General features: G+C 37.0%; 1 protein-coding gene across 5 annotated transcripts in view; it reads right to left on the bottom strand.

Annotated features, from left to right (window-relative positions):
• The window catches only part of stim1b (stromal interaction molecule 1b), a 31,167-nt gene extending 11,026 nt beyond the window's left edge, over positions 1-20,141 (bottom strand). For 2 of the 5 annotated variants that reach the window (XM_046867782.1, XM_046867783.1), the window contains exons 1-7: positions 19,903-20,141; positions 19,231-19,348; positions 10,790-10,920; positions 8,705-8,819; positions 7,115-7,226; positions 6,104-6,216; positions 3,537-3,714 (exon numbers count right to left, since the gene is read on the bottom strand). In XM_046867782.1, the coding sequence (XP_046723738.1) occupies positions 3,537-3,714; positions 6,104-6,216; positions 7,115-7,226; positions 8,705-8,819; positions 10,790-10,920; positions 19,231-19,342 (761 nt within the window). In that variant the 5' untranslated portion in view covers positions 19,343-19,348; positions 19,903-20,141. The remainder of the gene's footprint in view (positions 1-3,536; positions 3,715-6,103; positions 6,217-7,114; positions 7,227-8,704; positions 8,820-10,789; positions 10,921-19,230; positions 19,349-19,902) is intronic. The other 3 variants (XM_046867780.1, XM_046867784.1, XM_046867781.1) reach the window with 2 other exon arrangements.
• Between the last annotated feature and the right edge of the window lie 753 nt (positions 20,142-20,894).

The raw sequence follows: 20,894 nt of genomic DNA, 5'->3' as shown, positions 1-20,894 counted from the left end.
CAATGGAAGACATTACACAGAAAATGAAACAGGCAGACGTTATAAAACTGAAGCAGAACTAACAAATTAAAAACTACACAGAATAATACAGCTACAATCAAAGAGAAATACACTGCCATCATATCAGTTTAAACTAAATTTTATGTGGTTCTAGTTTAGTCTATGTTGATAAGACCAGTGAGTAAGTGCAGGGTCTATCTGAAATTTTTAAAAAGATCGAAAGTAGATGCTCAACAAACGTCTCATTGATTTGGTTGAATTTTCAGAGATGGCAGTCGTAGCATTGAGCTCAGCACCACATTTATTTTATTACACCAATTGATCAAACAAGCTGTAAAAGAGGCCCCTTTCGGTAGGAATCATGTTGCCCCATGCTCACCCCATGAATGATATGTTTATCAGTGAGGTGAAGAAACAGAAAGGCAGAGGTGCACAGTAAAAAAGTACACTATATGGACAGATGTTTGTGGACACCTGAACATAAGATTTGAACACTATGTGCCTTGTGAACACCCAGTACACATTTAATCCTCATTTGCTGTTCTAACCGCCACTATTCTGGGACAATATTCTACTAGATATTGGAGAATGTTTGTGGAGATGAATGCTCATTCAATCAAAGGGTGTTAGTAAAGTAAGGTGCTGATGTAGAGTGAGGAGTCCTGGGGTGCAATAAGTGTTCCATTTCATCCAAACAAGATGTTCAGTGTGGTTGAGGTCAGAGCTCTAATATATATCTATATATTTTATATCTATATAAAAACAAATTCTTGAAGATGTACGCAAAATGACAGGAAGTGGCAGCATTTTCGCACATGCGATCTGGTACAGACTACTGCCACCTGCTGGTATGGCCAATTACCAGGAGGTTATCAGGCATAAGGGGACAGGGTTATGATGGTGAAATTACCACCTGCCTATTAATCAGCCTAATTTGCAGCACAATCAGTTGATGCTGATTAATTAAAAAGTGAGATTGATCAATCGGTCAACCTCTAGTTCGGGAAAGAATGACAGGAAAAGTTAGGTGTCCCAGTACTTTTATCCATATAGTATACTTTTACTTAATTACCATATTTAAGTTCATTTTTTGAACATTTTTATATTTTGAGAAAGGTTTTACCTCTTTAAATATAAATGTTTAGTACATAGCACGTTTAATACTAGCAATTAATTGATACACACTGCATTTTAGAAAATACATGTAATAATGACAATGAAAATAATAAAAATAATAATAATAATAATTCCAAAAGCCAAAAAATATGCAATAATATAATTGATTATGTAATGTACCTACACTGAATTGGCAGTGAAGCAAAAGGGACTGAGAGCATTCAAAGTGCATTTATACATTGGTAAAGCACAAGGCTCTCTTGCAGCAGTTTGACAGGGTGAAGGTCAGAGAGACGGCAAACAGCCAGCGGCATTGTGTTCCAAGCAGGGCTTAGTGTGAAGGACAAACAGGGACATGCCACAAACTGATCTGACTATCAATTACCAATAAAGCTTCACCAAATATGGCATACTGGAACAGGTAAAAAAATAATGATGTGGTGCTTTTCCGGTTGCACATTTGCTTCCAATGTTAAAACATGTGATGCAGAGTTTTGTGTAAAGACAAACTCCCAGTAATAAAATTGGGTTTAAAAAAGTCTCTTTTTTTTCAATTCAGGTACAAGTGTTTGCTAGGTAAAATGTAAGATCACTTACAGATGTAAGAAAATGTAAGAAAAAAAAGTAAGATCACTGATCGGAAGGTTGTGAGATCGAATCTCAGCCCCACCAAGATGCCACTGATGGGCTCTTGAGCAGAGTTCTTAACTGCTCAACTATATGAATGAGGTAATTTTAAGCCGCCCTGAATAAGGGTGTCTGCCATGAAGGATAATGTAAATAGTGACATCAACACAACGCAGCTTTATAGAAATTCTAATATAACTATTTGCTAGAAGAAAAAACAATAGTAAACCAGATGTTACTAAAACATTTAAAACAATATCCTACATTCTTAGAACTTGATAAATACTTTAAAGTATGCAGCCTGTAAATTAGAACAATTCTAGGAAAAAAGCCCACTTAATCACAGATTGTACAGGACCTGTGACTTGTGTTAAAAGAATCTGTGCACTACAGCTAAAAAGAGCAGCAGTCAAACAGTCTGGATGGTCTGCAACAAATGAAGCGGATTAACTGCAGAGCTGTCCGGCTTCTCTTTTGCCATTTAAGGACTTTTGGAGGAGGCTTACATCACCCAGCCGGAGCTCTCTGCCTCAATCTGCAGTATCAGACTGGCTGGAAATTAAACGTGACTGCAAGAAAAGAGTGCAGGGAAGAGCAGCATGTCTCTGTCGCTAAAATGACTCATATCTCAAAACATATATACATTAAAAATGTAGAGATACAGTTTATACTTGGATTAAAGCAGAAGGGTGCAGGTCAGGGGTTAGTGTGGAGAAGGTTTGTTAGATTTTTGTGGAAAAACCCAACCTTGTTTAATTCTGAACACAAAACCTAACATTTCTCTCCAACACTACCAGAAATGTCTTGTTAATGAGAGAGCACTCTGTACAACTTTGAGGAGCAGAAAAAAAACATCTCATATTGCCAAAACTTGGAGCCAATGGCAGATGACCACATCTGCCACTACTGTCAGCCAAAACTAGGATTCTGGATTTTTTCTTACTAGTTATGATGCCTTATTTCTAGCAATATATAGTTTTACCGTTTAATTATAATCCCAAACTGCTTACAGTACAAGACACAATATTTACTTTTCGCAGTAAAAACCATCAGATTACGTAAATCCAATCTCATACCCTTTAACATAAACGTCCAGTAGCAAGTCAAAAGTAGCACAATTTCACAGAAAAACAGAGGATCTGACAACCCCAATGTGATCCCTTGTGTGCATAAGAGTGGACTTTAGCGTGTAATGTTGTTAGCAACAGCTGGACACATACACACGAACACCATGACCCTAAACAGGATTCTGTACACTGGAAACTGTGAGAGCACAAATAAATTGTTTCATGATTGTACTGAAGTTAAATATGGCTCAGAAATCCTATCAGGTTAGCTCACTGTAGCGTAAACTTGTAGATGTGTAGCCCACTTTCACACAGATAGGTTTCAGGTGAAAGCAGGTAACAGTAACAGGTCTTTGCATCGCATCTATATTATACATCACATGCATAAACAGGGGAAACCTCATAAATGATTTGTGCATGTGAGTTTTGTAACTTGAATGCAATAAGCAACTTTGTGAGTCCTTGATTGTGGCTTTCAACATTTTATATCGACTGCAACAATATTTACAATAATACAATTTACATTATTCAATAATAAAACCCATCATAATTAACTCATACTAAATTATTTTTATTAACTTATTAATTGAAAAAATTATTTTTTAGCCTCATATGAAATTTTAATCTTTGAAGTTCTGTTTTTATTCACTTGTACTGCATTTTAACAGGCAAAATGGTTGTGTATTGTTAATGTTTTACATATGCAGCCAGAAAATAAACACTCACTTCTGCTGCAGGTCAAGAAGACTCTGCTCTGCCCTCTGCAAGCCCTCCAGGTTTTTTATCATATTGCTCATGTGGTCCTTCGTGTTGCGGTTCTGGATGTAAGCAAACCAGCAGCCTGCTAGTCCGATTACAATGGACACCACCAGCACCAAATCCTTCAAGAGGCTGTTCTTGCTCACTGTTAACAAAATAGCAAGAAGCAACAGATCAGTTTATAAGTACCAATTAAAGGTCCAGCCACAAAAACAAAATGAGATTAGTTTCTAAATGATGCTATTCCTTTAATAAAAGAAATTCCCTGCTTCTTACTGTATATACGAACCAGGCATCATTCAAGTATGTTTCTTATCACGCTGATCTGATCACACTGGTTGATTTATTGGCAAGTTTAAATGTGTTAGTGACCGCAAAATTTAGTTCCTTTTAACTATATTGAATCTTGTTTAGAAGTAAGTATTTGGAGAAGTTTTAGTTTGTTAATTGGGAAGTGGTAGCTTAGTGGTAAAGGCTCTGGGTTACTGATAAGAAGGTTAGTGATTCAAGCCCCAATGTTACCAAGCTTCCCCCTTTTTCATGCCCTTCAAAATTTAATACCAGGCTATACTGTAATTAAAATAGACATGATAATGATACAGTGCCTTTAATGAAGAATTTTTTTTTTTTTTAGAAAATTCATAAAAAGATTAATTTTATTATTTTCTAAGAAAAAAGGGGGTTCTGGAGCAATTATTTAGTCAAATGTCAACTATAAATTTCAAAATATTCTGGAAAAAAGGAGTACATTTGACACAAAAAAAAAAAATCCCAATTAACAATCCAATTTCAATTCTTTTGTCAAGTAATGTCTTAAATATTACCCAAGTTGCAGTTGCTTCACAGGCTGAGAAACATTACAAAGTTTGATTAGCACAAACAGTTCAGCAGTTTTGTAACAAGTAATGTTTTGGGTAATATGTTGACAAGATTTGTTTCCTTAAACCTGACTGAAACTGCAAGAACCAGAATGTTAGGTTGTGACTCAAGGCCTGCTGCATGAGAAAGCAAAAAAAAGAGAAGAACCCCCCCCACAAATGATCTAATTCTTTGCCTCAGACTTGTGATTGCAAATTGATTATGAGGATAAAATATGACTAAAAACACAAATATGACTATTTTAGAAAAAAGAAGTGTATGTTTTTTATTTACAAGATTCTTAAAAATACATTTTAGGCATTTTTTGTAGGCTCCCATACTGAAGTTATTTTTTCCCATGGAAGTCTTGCCTCTCTCTGTAGACACTGGGGTTTCCTGCAGCAGATAAGCAAATGCTATTTCCGTCTGTAGTTCATTTATACATACTCTTCACAATAAACACTGACCAGTGGAGAACATTATTTTAATTAAGTTCAGTCTGGTCTTTTTAAGTACAGCTTAATTTTAAGAGTTTAATTTGTTTTTTTAAATGATTTCCTTGGTTGCTTCTGTCACTTTTGGCACTGCTTAAGGATCCATTTTAGACTCTTAGACATAACTTCAGTTATGTTTTTCTTATTGCAAGCATAACGTCTCTCACTTTGTCTCTTTATGTTTTCTACATCAACAGCACACCGTCACATGTAACCAAATGACTGCGGGCTCAATTTAAAACAGTGACAACTAATAAATATTACAGAATGTCTTGTATTTCCACTTTATTGTTTTTAATCATGTCTGTTAAATTTTTTAAGGCTAAAACTAATGAACAACCGTGAATGAGCATGGCCATGAATAAAACTTTGCTTTAGAGCTAACTGATTAAAATATATAACTACACTAAATAGCTAAAAGTTCACCAGAACATTCATTTGTGCTTCCTAGTCTAGATTTTTTCCCCTCTCCTCCACTCTACTCCACTCCTCTCTTCCAGGAAGGCTTTCTACTCGGTTTTAAAACATTGTTCTGGGGATTTGCATTAGTGAGGTCAGGCACTGGTCTGGGATGCACTCTGCATTCCTGTTTATCCCAAAGGCGATCAGTGGGGATGAGGTCAGTGCTCTGTGCAATAAACACAAGCGTTTTTCTACTCCATTTTTAACACACTATGACTTTATAGCGTTTGCTTTATGAACAGGGGACAGGCTACAGTGAACAAAGTAATTATATACTATTGTGTGCTTCCAGCTTTGTGGTGTAATGGTTAGGTGTTCATAAAACCGTAGCCATATAGTTAAAGACCAGCTTCTGGTTTCTCCAAAATGGTTTTAATGATGCGTTATATATGACATACTGCAAATTAGTGTTAAGCATCTGCAGTGATGCAGATGATCTCCTATATACACTTGAAAAATCTCAACAATAGACAGTTCCATTTCGTATGCAAATTTGCCCTTAGCTCGCAGTAATGTATCTTTCAATGTGTCACAATAAATGCTGCATTTAAGCACCTACCAGAAAAAACATTTACCTACCAGAAAAACACCCAAAAATTATATACACCATACATATGCTTATCATTTAGGCTAAGCAAATTTTTGTCCAAACTCTACTGAGATGTTTGTATTAAAGTGTGTCCCTGACTAAACATCATAAATCCACACTGGAATGCTTACTCTGTGGACCGAACAGCACCGTGTCCAGAGCTTTGAGCTGCAGTTTCTGAGCATGACTACGGTCCAGGATCTTCAACACGGACAGCGTCAGGGTGGCATTTTTCACCGCCAATCTGTGAGAGGTGAGACACATGGTAATGTATATAAAGCAATTTTAAATGCAAAAATATTATATTATAATACAGCAGTAGATCTATCTTAGATTAGTTCTGTGCAGAATAAGGAGCCTTTCTAACTCTTTGGACAAGCTGATTTATTGTCGGAACCATTTCATTTTTCATAGCTGGCCAAAGAATGAACAGTTTCAATACCTAAAAATATCTACTTTCTACTGGCGTACTGTAGTGTGATGCAATCTGTTGTCTCGCTACATACTCTAAACTCATTTTGAAACCCAGCACTCTATACGATGTATGGAAAAATGATATTGTATCTAACTGCATATCAGTCATCAGGCACAGTTTAAATACAATCTTTTCCAAATCAGATTCAAGGAGGTCTGTGGAAACAATGATTAATCAGAGCAATAAATTATAGCACATAGCAGTCATGTAACTATTCTGCTTGCATATACAATACAGAGAAAATTGAGATCCTTTCTGCATCTAAAAAAATATATTCTATGGTTAATGTGGGGCAACAACCTGCTGACATTTTGACAAAATAAGTATTTCAGAAACTTTTTTTTTTTCTTTTCCCACAATATAGTTCCATTTCCTTAGTCTGTATAACTTGAATATAAACATATCATACTTTTTAAAATCAGAATACAGAATAAATTTTTATTCTAGCCAGTTTGCAAATAACCAAAATTTGGACTGGGCAAAGTAGACTGGAGCTTTTATTTACCTATTGGACTAGCTAATGAATATATAGTTTGTCCATTAATCCAACTCATGCTGTGTTTATTTCTATGATTTTAAAGCATACAGTGCAACTATGAAGCTTAAATGGTTATGTCAAAAATTGTAAAAGACAATAAAAGTGTGTGAGAGTGTATGACTGTTTTACCTGGGCAAGGCTTGGCCACTGATCTCATTCTTCCTGAACGATTCAACATACTGTGGCAGTTTCACAATATTTATTAGCCACATTTCCACTTCATCCACTGTCCAATTATAAGCTGAGAAATACATATATTATCATCAATTATAATAATAAATCTTATTTTGTATTTGTCAAGTGGTCAGCATTTTAATGACAGATACAGGGTGGTGCACAGTTTTTAATATAAAGGCAATTAAATACACTATATAGACAAATGTTGGCGGACACCTGACCATGTGAGTTTTTCGAACATCCCAATCCACATTTAGTCCCCATTTGCTGTAATAATAATTTCCACTCTTCTGGGAAGTCTTTGGAGTGTGGCTGTGGAGATTTGCACAGCCAAAGTAAACTATTGACGTAGGGTAAGGCCTGATGTTCCAATTTATCCCAAAAGTGTTCTAGAGCTCTACAGCAGGCCCTTTAAAATCTTTCAGCCCATCCCATATAAACCATATCTTACTTTGTGGACAGGGGCGCTGCCAAGCACAAAGTGCTTGATGGAGGTATGCCAGCTCCTAATGCTCCTTTGTATGAAACAAGGGGACAAGGTATCGCCTTGTCTCCGTCTCCTGCTGTGTTGGTGACCATTTGCTCACGATTTAACCAATGATCTGAGAGAATGCCAAAGCTGTGTGAACCTTTTGGTATGCCTATGTTAATGAAGTGGTCTCAGAGAGAGATAGTAATCTGAGCCAGGACAGCTACTTTCCTTGCATGTTTTGTTTGTACTTATCACCTGAGTGCTTTGTTCTCCTTTGGAGGGAATGCCCCCCAAATGTGTATAAAACCACAATGCTTTGTTCTCAAAGTGGGACTTGATGACTGCAGAACCAAAGCAGTACGCTCTGACGTGTAGGCTCATCTGCAATAAAGACTAATGCGGAAAAATATCCAAGTCTCCTGGTCTTCGCTTGAAAGAAATTTACAAGATAAGGGAAAATCTAGTCATCTATCATGTCAAATGTCCTCTTTCTGTGAATGCAAGGGGGGAACTTTTGTTTATTTACATAAATGTACCAAACTGTATAATAAATCCAAGAGACTTGCAAAACTTGCGTGATTATCAACCAAAAGAGTGAATATAAGGGTGAAGATAAGAACTTTAGAAACTAAACATGTCCTGGCTAATAAACACTCTATGTTTGATAGAAAAATGTCTCTCTGTGTCCCAGTGGGACAAATTTCACATCATAAACTGTGGACTTCCTCTTCAGACTTGCAGCCAAATAACAGAAAGACGTATCTCTCTAAGCAAACAGGCCAGAGGGATTAGTGTCAGTGTGCTGTAATTCTCCACTGGCTCCATTATCAAAGACTACAAATGGGACACTGGGTCAGAGCCAACTTCGTCATTTCATTCATAGAAGAGGTTAAGAAAAGACACTGGGCATTATAAGTACTTCCCAACGCTGTGTATGAATACTGAGAAGTTCCTCTTTAAACATAACCACATCATTGAGATATCTTTGCAGTTATGTGTAGCATGAAGGCTGCTTTAGTGTAGTGTACAGTAATATGCCACTACTACATGTTTATGAGCACATGGCTGACCTTCAGAGGCCCTCCAGGTATTCCACATGTCCTCCACAGTGATCAAAAGGTCAGCTCCATGAAAACGCTTGTGTTTTGCCTTGGGGTCGTGATACTTTAGATCCTCTCGAAGAAACTGTAAGAGCAAACAAAGATATAAGGTATAAAACATTTCAGGTCATACCGTAATAAAAACTCTCCTATGGGGCAAAACTTACTGACTGTGACAAAGATTTATTCTATAAATCACAATATGCAATAATTTTGCATCCATTTCTTTTGTATCAACATACAACTTGTCTTTATGTGGGAAAAACCTGTTTTTACATTTAGACAATGATACTGTAAGTACAATTATCACAAAAGTAATGTGGTTACATCATTTATTTTTTCCCCAGCCATGTCCCTGTATAAGAAAATGGCTTTTAAGAGTATGTGTGGGTTTCCAAACAAAAGAGAATGCCCTTCTTTATGGCTGGATTTTTACGTTAGCCCCACTGTGGTACTACAGTAGAACCTCGATACTCACGACCTTGACACTCGCGCCCTTGATAGTTCGCAACTTTTCATTTGAAACCTGACTAAGAGTAACTCGCGATGAATCTGAAAGTTCACGAGAAGCCGCGAGTGGCTCGAAAGTTCGGAGTAACATTTCAAAACAGTTTGTACTAATAAATGACATTAAAATGTTTGAAAAACTATTTTATTATTGTATTATTTATTTAAAGTAGTAAGCAAAACATTCATAACAAATAATTCACATTTTCAGTTGAGAGTTCAGTACAGTACATGTACAATTCCCCTTGAAAAAGGGACCATTAAAGGGAGAGAGTCAAAACCTCGAAATTTGTTGTTACTCGTGAGGGGTCATAGAACGTATCCCCCGCAACTATCGAGGTGACACAGTGTGTATATATATATATATATATATATATATATATATATATATATATATATATAGTTAGTTTTTTGGGGGATAATTGAATACTTCTTGAAAAGATAATGGCTAGCATGCCATGTTCCCTCACCACAGACAAAACTTGTCCCATTTCTTGTCAGAGGACACTGAGTACAGGCTGTAAAGTATAATAATCCCTAGCCATTTCCATTCCTGTCATGGTGACAGGTGGCTGCCTTCAGACCATATAGAGCAAGCAGACAATGAGCATAAAAATACCAGGGATTATCAAGGACAAGATCCAATTGTTTGTTGCCCAGATATTGATAACAGGTTTCAGCAACATGTTGATCAGTTATTACATTCTGGTGAGTGCAAACAGCAAAACCAGTTAAATAATTGGGCCCATTGGAATGAATTAAGGAAATAATCTGTATTTAATTATTAAGAAAAAGTTATAGTACAGTGGTCCCCCGGTTATCGAACGGCTCAGCTATCGAACATACCGGTTAGCGAACGGTTTTCCGAACGAAATTTCGGTCCGGTGAACGAACAAAGTTCCAGTTACCGAACGCCACCCACGCTGCCCAACCCAGCGCGAGGGGAAGAAACTGCTTCCGCTTCAACCATCGCTGAGTAAGCATCTATCGCAACTTCTGTTTGTGAACAATATTAGTGATATTTAGCGGTAAGTACAGTAATCATTTTGTTTCTTACTCTTGTAAAGTTGTTAATTTATACTTTTACCGAGCCAACACAAAATACCCGCAGAGATCGGGATAATCCGGCAAAAGGCAGTCCATAAATAATATCCACGGTGCTTTACGGAGGAAGCCCGATTGCGATGAGCTTAATGTGGGCGGGGCACGCATGAGCGAAGAAAAAGGGCATTCCTTGAAGCAACATGACAGCCACCGTAGGGGGTGTGGAAGGGGATTCCTGAATATTAATACGGCTAAAAACAGGAAAAAATGGTTAATTATTGGGTATTGGTGGAGTTCGGGAACGGATTAATTGGTTTTCCATTATTTCTTATGGGGTAATTAGGTCTGGTTTTCGAACATATCGGATTTCGAACGGATTTAAGGGACGAATTAAGTTCGATAACCGGGGGACCACTGTACTACATTATGTCACATTTGGCGAGCACATCTAGGTCAAAAACCTGTAACAATCAGCTGAAATTCCTTAAATCACTTGGGACTCACCTCGTCTGTCTCCATCACATCCACGCTGCCATCCGCATCATCGTCCATATCTTTGTGGATACTCCTGATGGCCTCAAAACTAAGCACAGCATTCTCATCCTGACACAGGACCTTATCGATCGCACACAGTACTACAGAAGAAACAAGGGAGGAAGAGAGTGAGACAGAGACATAAACATCATAACCATAAAATAAATACTGAAATAAATCCTGTCAAGGTATTTTAAGTTATCAAGATTTTCCCCTGTAAGGACTGTCCGTTACAAAGACACATCTACCATCAATATGTCCTAAAAAATCTCCCTGGCATTTATTAGCTTGCTGGCAGGAAGAGTCTGCGTATTTTTAGACCTCCTAGCTCATTCTTGCTAGTTTACCAGACGATTTCTTAATAAACAATTTAGTGATGTTTCCTGCTTTCAGCACATCATTAAGGAGATATTATACTCTTCAGTGTACTAATAATAATAAAAAAAGAATGTCAGAATTTTTATAAAGTTTGGCAGCGAGTAAATAGGCAGTTCCCTATGAAAACAAGGCAGCAAAAACAATCCAAAATATAAACCGGAAAACAGAAATGCAGAGAAAACTCTGTCCAAAAACAATCCTTATTTAAAAACCAGAAAAATAAATTGATATAAATACACTTTATAATAAAAATTATAATAATACAATTGAGTAATCAATTAAATTGACACTAAATGAAACGATTAAATTAAATTAAATAAATGGAAATAATTATTAGTTTAAATTTGTTAGACCCCATTTGGGTAATAAAGATGTATATAATTTGTGTGTGTGTTACATTTAATATTTCATTATAGATATGTCCAACTTAACTGTTATTTAACAAATTTAACAGAAACGCACACGGTAGTTCATTTATTCACTCCTATGATGTGCAGAATTGGCAGGAATTTCTGTTTTTACGACTTTGTGTAAAAACGTTGGCAATAATAGGAAGTGGCAGCGATTTCGCGATTTTCGTTACGACTCGAGTAGCCACAGCACGCGCCGCGAAACCGGAAGTGTGCCCATAGAACCCGGAAAATGCGCGCCGCGGACCCGGAAGTCCTGACAGAGGAATCCTTGGATCGGCATACAGCAAACATTCGTACAGTTTCTGGTGTACTCTCTAACAGAAGCAACCCCTTTTTTAAACACTATTTATAGACAAAAAACAAAACACAACTGCAGATGCAAGGATAAGAGTAGAATAGAAGTAGAATAAAATGAAATTGTGGGCAACTCAGAGTTAATGTCACGATCGTGATATATGTAAGCAGTACGAGTAATTAGCCTGAAGTAATGCCTTGTCTAATAAAAGCATTTTAATTGATCATACTAAGGCTGATAACACTCTAGAAGAGATGCACTTATTTATTTGGAATTTCCCTGAAAAAACACAAGAGGCTGACACAAATCAACTGAGCTTTGAAGCGTTATCAGTATCCACATCATTTGTAATGATGCATTCACTCCATGGCAAAAAGAAAACCCACAATGCACACTGAAAACACCTGTTATTCAGAATCACCAGAAACCCTATCATTCACAAAGACAATCTATTACAACCTAAAAGTTACACAGCTGCTGAATTCTATTAAAGAAATTTGATTGTATTTGCCAGCAGATCCTATATTATTTTCACAGATATGAATTTTATATTTCTGATCATTTCCATTGTCTTAATTAGGTTCATATTCCATATGTATCACTTTGAACATCAACTAGACAAATGCCCTTATCCGGACAGACTTTTATTTTAAAGGTCAAGGGTCCAGCAACAGCAGCTTGGCAGTGCTCAGATTTAAACGCATGATGATCTGATCAGAAGTCAAACATCTACCATTTACCTAGTGTATATCATGTACAGCATTTCCACAGTTGTATACGTCATGAAGCATGATATAAACTGAAAAATCTATATACTCATATTGGTTGGCGCCACAAAGGCCCTGCACCATATCCAGAAAACACTGTGAAGCAGGACGTATACACGCATTTACTGAGTCAAATTTGGGGCAGTTTTGCTTAGCCAGGCCGCCTGGCGTGTTTTGGGGAAGTGAGAAAAAGATGGAGAATTGAGATGAAAGTGAGACATGAGAAACTCCCCACATACATAACTTGAGTTCAGAATTTAAATAGGGACCTTGGAACTGTGAGGCAGCCACTGTCATTGTTTCGTATTGAGAATTAAGAAATAAATAGCTCAGAAAACGTCTTTTTTGTTGTTGTTGTTGCTTTTAATTAAATGCCATCAGATAATGGCTACGGTCCAGAGTGAAGGCTATATCTAATCGATCCATCAAACTCAAGTAGATTTTGAAAGCAGCAGATTTCATGAATTAGTTTAACATGCTGAAATGCACATCTAAGTAGCTTTGCTGTCTTGAAAATACAGCACTGGCATGGAACCAGCAACATGTGATCATGCTGGATTAAAGCATTCCAACCAATGTGAACCTGAATAATAAACACCATTAGTGCTTTTATTTTTTTAAATATCAATTCAGAAATGCAAACCTAGAGATGAGTAAAAGCATATGATTTGCATCACTGAAGTCACGGCTATCCAGAAAAAAAGATCTGAGAAAGCAGCCAGGCTCCGATGGAGTAATGAGGATTTACAGAGAGTGCAGCCTTGACAAGCCCCTTTAGCAATGTCCTCTGACCTGACTAAATAAAGACACCAGTACAAGCAAAAGATTGCAATGTTCTCACCCAATAACAAAAAAGAGAAATGAAGTCTGCAAAAGTTTTTGTGTTAAAAATATTTTACAAGCCCTAAACAACTGACAACCTCACAGCCTTAACTCAATGCAGGAAGTTTATTGATGAAAAGCTTCTCAATTTTCCAACAAAGCTGTGAGTGTACTATGTGACATTTCCAAGGAAAAGCAACAAGAGTTATCACATATTAGAACAAGCAGTACTGCATGCAATAATCACTTAGCTGTGTGTTCCAAGTCTAAGCACATCCAGGCCCTGATTCACAAAGATCCAAAACAATGAGCAATAATTTGCACCCGCAATAAGATACTTTGTATGTGTAATGTGTATGTGTAATGTGTATGTGTAATGTGTATGTGTAATGTGTAGTCAGCCGAGTGAACAATAAACAAATAGACAAAAAGCCATAATTTCCCAAAAAATGGCAAAACCGGCAGAAATAAGCTCCAGCAAATGCAATACATGCTCTCTTGGGTTTTAGCGGAATGGTCAAATTTCTGTTTAAAGAAATTGCAGCTTCCCTCAAAATAACACACCCACACACATTCACACAAACAGCCAGCAAACATAGAGATGCATGAGTTTTTTAAACCCAATGCAACGCCTCCTGATTTGAGATAAAGAGGACGTAACTATTTTTCAGAAGAACTGTGATCTTGACTATTTATTACACCTTAAATGATATAAGAGGTATTCAATGATAGTATTAGCTTACTAATATGCAGTCTGTAAAATGTATTGTATTCAGGCAAATGAGTTCCTTTTCTAATGAGCCAGAACTCCCTAGGTTGTGAGTTTGCTGCATTTATCTATCTGTGTCTATCAACAGGACATATTATGATGGTTATGATACATTGGCTGTTACCCTCTAACAGGTGCTGTGACTTATACAGCAGAGAGATGTACACTATATAGACAAATGTTTCTTTATATCTAATCGATCACACCAGTATGTGTGGGTTGAAACATCCCTTACCAGATTTAGTCCTCACTTACTGTTATAATAACCTCGACTCTACTAGGAAGGCCATAAGTGTGAGACTGGGGATTTGTGTTCATTCAGCCACAAGAGCATTAGTGATATCAGGCACTAATTTTAAGCGAAGCTGTCAGAGATTCAGTTGATTACAAAGGTGTTCAGTCGGCTTCAGGTAAGAGCTCTGTACAAGTCACTCTAATTCTGCTACACTAATCATGGCAAATCATGGCTTCTGGAGTTTGCTTCCTGCACAGGGGTAGCATGATGCTGGAACAGGTTCGAGCTGCTTAATTCCAGTGAAGGGAAAGTGTAATCCCACAGCATACAAAGGCATCCGGTATCTATTGTGTGCTTATAGCTTCTGCAGAAGGCTCACATGTGGATAGGTGTCCAGTTACAGCATGGGCACAAGACGTTATATAATTATCTGTGCAATGACAATAAGCCCACAGCGAACGTTTGTATTGTTGTAACAGCAGTGATCAAACACTATCATGTAAATTGCAAGGTTTCAAATTGATTTACTATCATATTATATGGAATTAAAGCCAGAAATTAAGCAAAGGTGTTCTGAGTACAAATTAGCAGGTTTTGAATAACCAATTTTGTCTTCCTGTTGTACAGCAATCAGTGCGATGCTAAATTTCCTCACTTAACACAAAAATTATTCAAACTGTACATTTCTGGTCAGCATTTGTCAGCATTTTAACTTTAAGCTATTACACTGTTTGGGCACGTATGCAAACACAGACCTGCATGCTTCCAAACTTTCAAGGTAATTTCATCCAATGAGTTCTTCATTCTGTCAGGAATGGAGTAATATGAAGTAATAACGTAATATGAGAAGGTAAAACACAGTAATCTGTAAACATTTCAGAGTAAAAACCGACACAGCGCAAATAGGTTTCATGGTTAGTCAATGTGTGTGCCTTAATGATTACCATCCACTCACACATAAGACACACATTACACCTTAATTATAATTGTTACCATATACATTTTAAACTGTAACACCTCCTTAACCCGAACATCGTTCCACAAGCCGAATATTCAACACAGGATTTCAAACCACTTCCTCTTTAAGTGCAGTGTTCCAAATACCAAAGTGCACATCTAACACCTGGCAATGTTGAGAATACATGATTGCGTTCTGATCTTCCTAAAAAATCATTTTAACCAAAATTTCTGGCTTAAAAATAAAAAAACGAATATTTATTTCCCTTATTATTAATAAGCTTAATGCTTAAAATGCATATTGCTAAGTTTAATATTGCTCCTAATGTTGAGCCCATCATAATTTGCTGTTAACGTCCCATTTTTCGTGACAGAAATGCTACTCTGTAAATAGCAGTATTGAATACAGGTGTTGAATAATTCAATCAGAAACCGGATTTCCTTCCTTGATCAGACCTGAGATAGAACATTGCAATGGGTTTTGAAATAAAGTTGGCGCAAGTGCCTTAATAATATTTCTAAGTAAATATTTGTATAAGGCAGGAGGTGGCTGGTGAGTTTTGCATTTGCAGTTTTCATCTCTCATCCAGAGCATAAAAAACATACTGTACATACCGGACAGAAGCCAGAGCAGACAGTAATATAACATCCTTTACAACAAACTAATGTAAAAATGCTTTTGATTGGTTTCACAACTGTTTAATTAGCTGCAAAGTTCCCCTTCACCTGCGATTATAGTTCCTAAAGTTGCAGTACATTTAGAAAGCTGGCATTTTATTTCAACTCATCACTGACCACAAAATTGTTCTTAAGTAAATTTCTTGTTTCTCGTTCTTAAAAAGGGGATGTTTCGTCGTAAAATTCTCTTTCTGCCCCTTTAAACAATCTGCAATCACAGTCTGTTTAAAATACAAGCTTTCCACTTCTGAGAACTAGTTACAAAGAGTAATGGCTTTGTTTAAATGTACTCTTGAATGCAGCGCAGAGGAAGTGATGTAAACCAACTCTATGTTAAACAACTTCCAACACATTCACCATTCAATGACTAATGAAAGTGTTTAAATAGCTGGTGCAAATTCAGTGAGTATCCGGTTTTCGTCATCCCCAGAAATTCTTTGTTATGCTGGTGTTCTAATTTGAGTTTATTTAATCAAATTTGAGTGCCCGGATGTTGTTCAGCATGATCATGGGTAATATTGCTAGTAGCCTTGGGATCACTCTACTCTAACAGCACCCATTACACATGAAAAATATTAATGATGCATAAACTTGTGTACAAGTTTTCTCTTTACCTGGGAACGTAATAACCCACGTGTCTTCTTGCATCAAAAAATGTGTCTGTGGCCATGTCAGAATTATTTGCTTTAATAAGGAAAGAATTTGCAATGAGACTTTATACTGGAACACAATGGGACACATGTTTAGGGCCAGTTGAATACATTCTTACTGTATAATGTTTTACAGGTCAATCAGATCATTACTGGCTTGTTATTGCTCTTTCCAAAAATGTAGACATCCTTGCAATCTATCATGGGAGAAAGGTTCCCTTTTGTCTAAGAAAGGATGCGGTTATTTAGTTACCGTATTTTCCGGACTATAAGCCGTTACTTTTCTCCCACGCTTTGAACCCTGCGGCTTAAACAACGAAGCGGCTAATTTATGGAGGAAGGAGGAAGACAGTGAACAATGAATTTCTTGGTAGGCTACAGTTTAGATACAAGCTGTTGTAACGCGTTGAGTCTGGGTGAAGGGAGAGCTCGCTAACTCCAGTTGCAACAGAAATCATATTAGCACAGACAGGTTTCCAAAACTCGTGCTTTTTAAATTTTTTTGGCAACAGCATTACGGGTTAGTCAAAGAAACTTAGAAATGAGCCTCAGAAAATAATAAGGACATATTCCTCGGTCTTGCACACATGCAGTATTACCGGAAAAATGCGGCGGCAGGCTATTCCCATAATGCCGCTCTGCTCTTTAAGGAGCCACAACATATTTCACCCGTTACACTGTGTAACAGACACTGTCTTTCGTTAAAGCCTGTGTAAAGTTCATTAGTTTTAATGTAGGCTTATAGACAGGTGCAGCTTATTTATGTTCGAAATAAAAATCTTTGTCGAATTCAGTGGGTGCGGCCTATATTTGGGTGCGCTTAATAGTCTGGAAATTACGGTAGATATACAAAACCATATCATAGTCCAATATTACCCAGAATAAAAAGTAGAAAACTAGTAGAAATTGTTCTGAACGATTGCAGAGAAACACTGACAGATATGATGATGCGCTTTGATTAAAAAAAAATTTACTCAAGTCTACAGTTCAAAGATCATAACTGATAATCAGTTAACTCATGTTTCGTAAACACTGGCTTTTGCAGATAATACTGGACGCTCCTGACACGTACAAGCACACATGCACATGCAATTAATTTTATCTCCATCTTCACCGACAATTTAAGCCACTTTGTAGATACACGGTTACTGCATGAAGCCCATGCCCAACTGTGCAAAAAATGCAATCTCTTTTGTAACCTGTGCCTCAGTGGAAAATACCTAACCACAGGACCAGCAGCAACTTCTGACCAAAAAAACTTAAGCGGGGCAGTACGCCATAAATAACAACACAGTCTCAAACAAAACAAAGTCACACAGCAAAATAGTTATCTAGCATACAGTTTATCAACTTGTTTTGTCTGTTTTGCATGCACTGTTTTGGTAGAGCAGGCTTTTTTGGTACAGCAGCAGCAGGCTGTTTTGGTAGGGCAGGCCAGGGTTGTGAAATTTATACCAGAATTTCTAGGTCAAATACATACCAAAAACCACAGAATTTATACAAAACTAGTCCAAATTTGGGTCATTAGACAAGAAGGACACAATCTTCTTTTTTTTCCTTAGCCTTTTTCTCCTATATGGGAATGTATTTCTTCCTCATGTTTGATGCATGTACATTAATCACTCATCTCCCTCTTACCTTTCTCATTATATTAAAGACACAATAAATGCATATACATGGTGTTGGTGGAAAATGCATGAGGTTTAATGCAGATTAGTTGCTATAAAAAAGATCTTGGTTGCCACTGGGTATTTTTAATCTTGCCCAATTTGGCAATCCAGTTATGACAGTACTGTCTGTTCTTCACCGTCCTTTGAAAACGTTCAAAGAGAGTAAGCATGGGAGAGCACGTATGCTGCTCCATTGGGACCTTTTTTAGTGCTTGTTGCAGTTCTCATTTTTTATCACAAGGTTTAATAATAACTATGGAGCTTAATGGGGCACTGGGCTCCCACAAATGTAGAAAAGTATGTAGCAAATTAAGTACAACTGTTTAACTCATAAAATATATTTAGAATTTAACTTTAAAGTAAGATTTATGGAGCTGTAAATAAGGGCTGTGTAGATCAACATTTTTTTAAATAGTTAATGGCTAGACAACCTCATATAGCTGGAGTGCACTAGTAACACTGGCATCTGCAGTGGCATGTGTGTAAACGGGTCCTTAGCCCTCTTTGCGATTGGAATGTCATGAGTTCAAATACCAGCACCATCAAGATGCCCCTGATGGGTCCTCAAGTAGGGCCCTCATCCCTCAACTGCGCAGTTGTTTAACTGTAAGTCACTCAAAGATACTGAGGTGGACAATGGACAATGACACACTACCCAAATACAGCTTGGTTAGTGGTGTGTTAATAGACAAAGATGAAAGAAGCTGACAGCTGGCTTATTTTATACAAAACAAAGTGTTTGGCATTTATGGCTACGGAGAAAGTCATTCCTCTGACCTGAAAACCTGGATTGCTGGATTTGGTCTGGAATTCCTGGTGGCTCTGCAGGGCTTCTCCATACCAGGCAAAGACAGAGGATACACACTAAAGCAAAACGAACTGAATCCATGCTAAACTGAAAACACACACACACACACACACACACACACACACACACACACAGATGACTTAATGTTCATTGACAGAAGTTAAACATGATATCTAATCAGTAATGCATGCAGAACAGGATGTTGTTCTTCAATGCTGACTTAATGCAACAAGTTGGTTATGTGGGTTTAAGCCTTTGGGTTTACAAGTTCCGCATTTCATGTCAACCGTGTGGTTGCACTCCAGTTCTCACGTATTAGTACAGAACATGACAACCACCATGAAATCGAACGTTTGTAAACATTTCCAACGCTGGTACTATTATGAAAACAAACTTTGCATTATCTTTACTTCTCAAAAGAGATGCAAACTTTCAGGTGAAGTTACATAGTGATACTGATAAAACGTATACAGGATGCCGGACACTTACAGTTTTACATCCGGATGCAACAATCTTCGTTTCAAAACGACCAAAAAAAGATTACATACAAATGCAATATATATATATATATATATATATATATATATATATATATATATATATATATATATATATATATATATATAATTTTTCCACCATACCTCCTGAAACTTCTCCTACAAACCACCGGAATAGTCGAGTTTACTGATAAGCGTCCATCCCCTCCGTCATGCGCTCGAACAAAACAAAACAAAAACAAGACAATTCCGTATATTTGGTGTCAAAAAAATTAACATGAAGATTAAAAAGTCGGTATTAACAGCCCTATAAAAGAGTGAAAGTGGTGCCTGTGGCTGCTCTGCCTGACCACGGCGACTTATAGGAAAGAATTTCAGTAGTTCAAGATGAGCCGCCTTGCTACCGAGCTAACATTTGAACAATGTCGCCATCTTGTGGTCATAATTATAAATATACCACTGAGGAAGGGCATTGGAATTGAAGATTAACTCGATATTTCTAAAAAAAAAGTGAGCTTCACTTCACTTCATACCATACAATACAATAAAAAAAAATTACAAAAGAATATACAAAAGAATGTTGTCCTATATGACTAAACGTAAATTAAAATGAAAATAGATTAAGCTAGAAACTAGTTTTCTTCCAATGTAGAGAGTGAACACACTGAGGATGCAGATGAGAGCATTAGAAGTTTAGACGAAAAGTAAATCTGACAGGAGTATAGACTGGGTTGAGTTCTGAACTTCTGGCTGTTATAGGAGGAAGATTTTGTCTCATAGTTTAATTTGTGAACTAAATTATTTAAAAAATATTTATTTAAAAGAATAACAATGTTTAGAAGTCTCAGATTGTCTTTGAGGATGGCACGTCTCTTTGGTTCCATCATCCATGAGCATTTATTTTGTTTGTTTTTGTATCTGATTGCTTGCTTTGTGGTAACGCTGCCTTGTTCAAGACAGTACTCCACCTAGTGTTGAAACTAAGAAGTACAATTTAATTGAAACGCAAATATTATGTGAGGGCCATTAACCATTATATTTTTAGACTTGGATACAGGCCAATAAAAAATGGATGCGTTCCGCAGTTATCCCGCGGACCGTAGTTTGGACACCCCTGTACACCCACAGTGTAGACC

The sequence above is a fragment of the Silurus meridionalis genome, chromosome 15 (assembly GCF_014805685.1).
Source record: "Silurus meridionalis isolate SWU-2019-XX chromosome 15, ASM1480568v1, whole genome shotgun sequence".
In the NCBI taxonomy this organism is placed as follows: Eukaryota; Metazoa; Chordata; class Actinopteri; order Siluriformes; family Siluridae; genus Silurus; species Silurus meridionalis.
The sequence above is the reverse complement of the archived record's forward strand: the minus strand, read 5'-3'. Positions and strand labels throughout refer to the sequence as shown.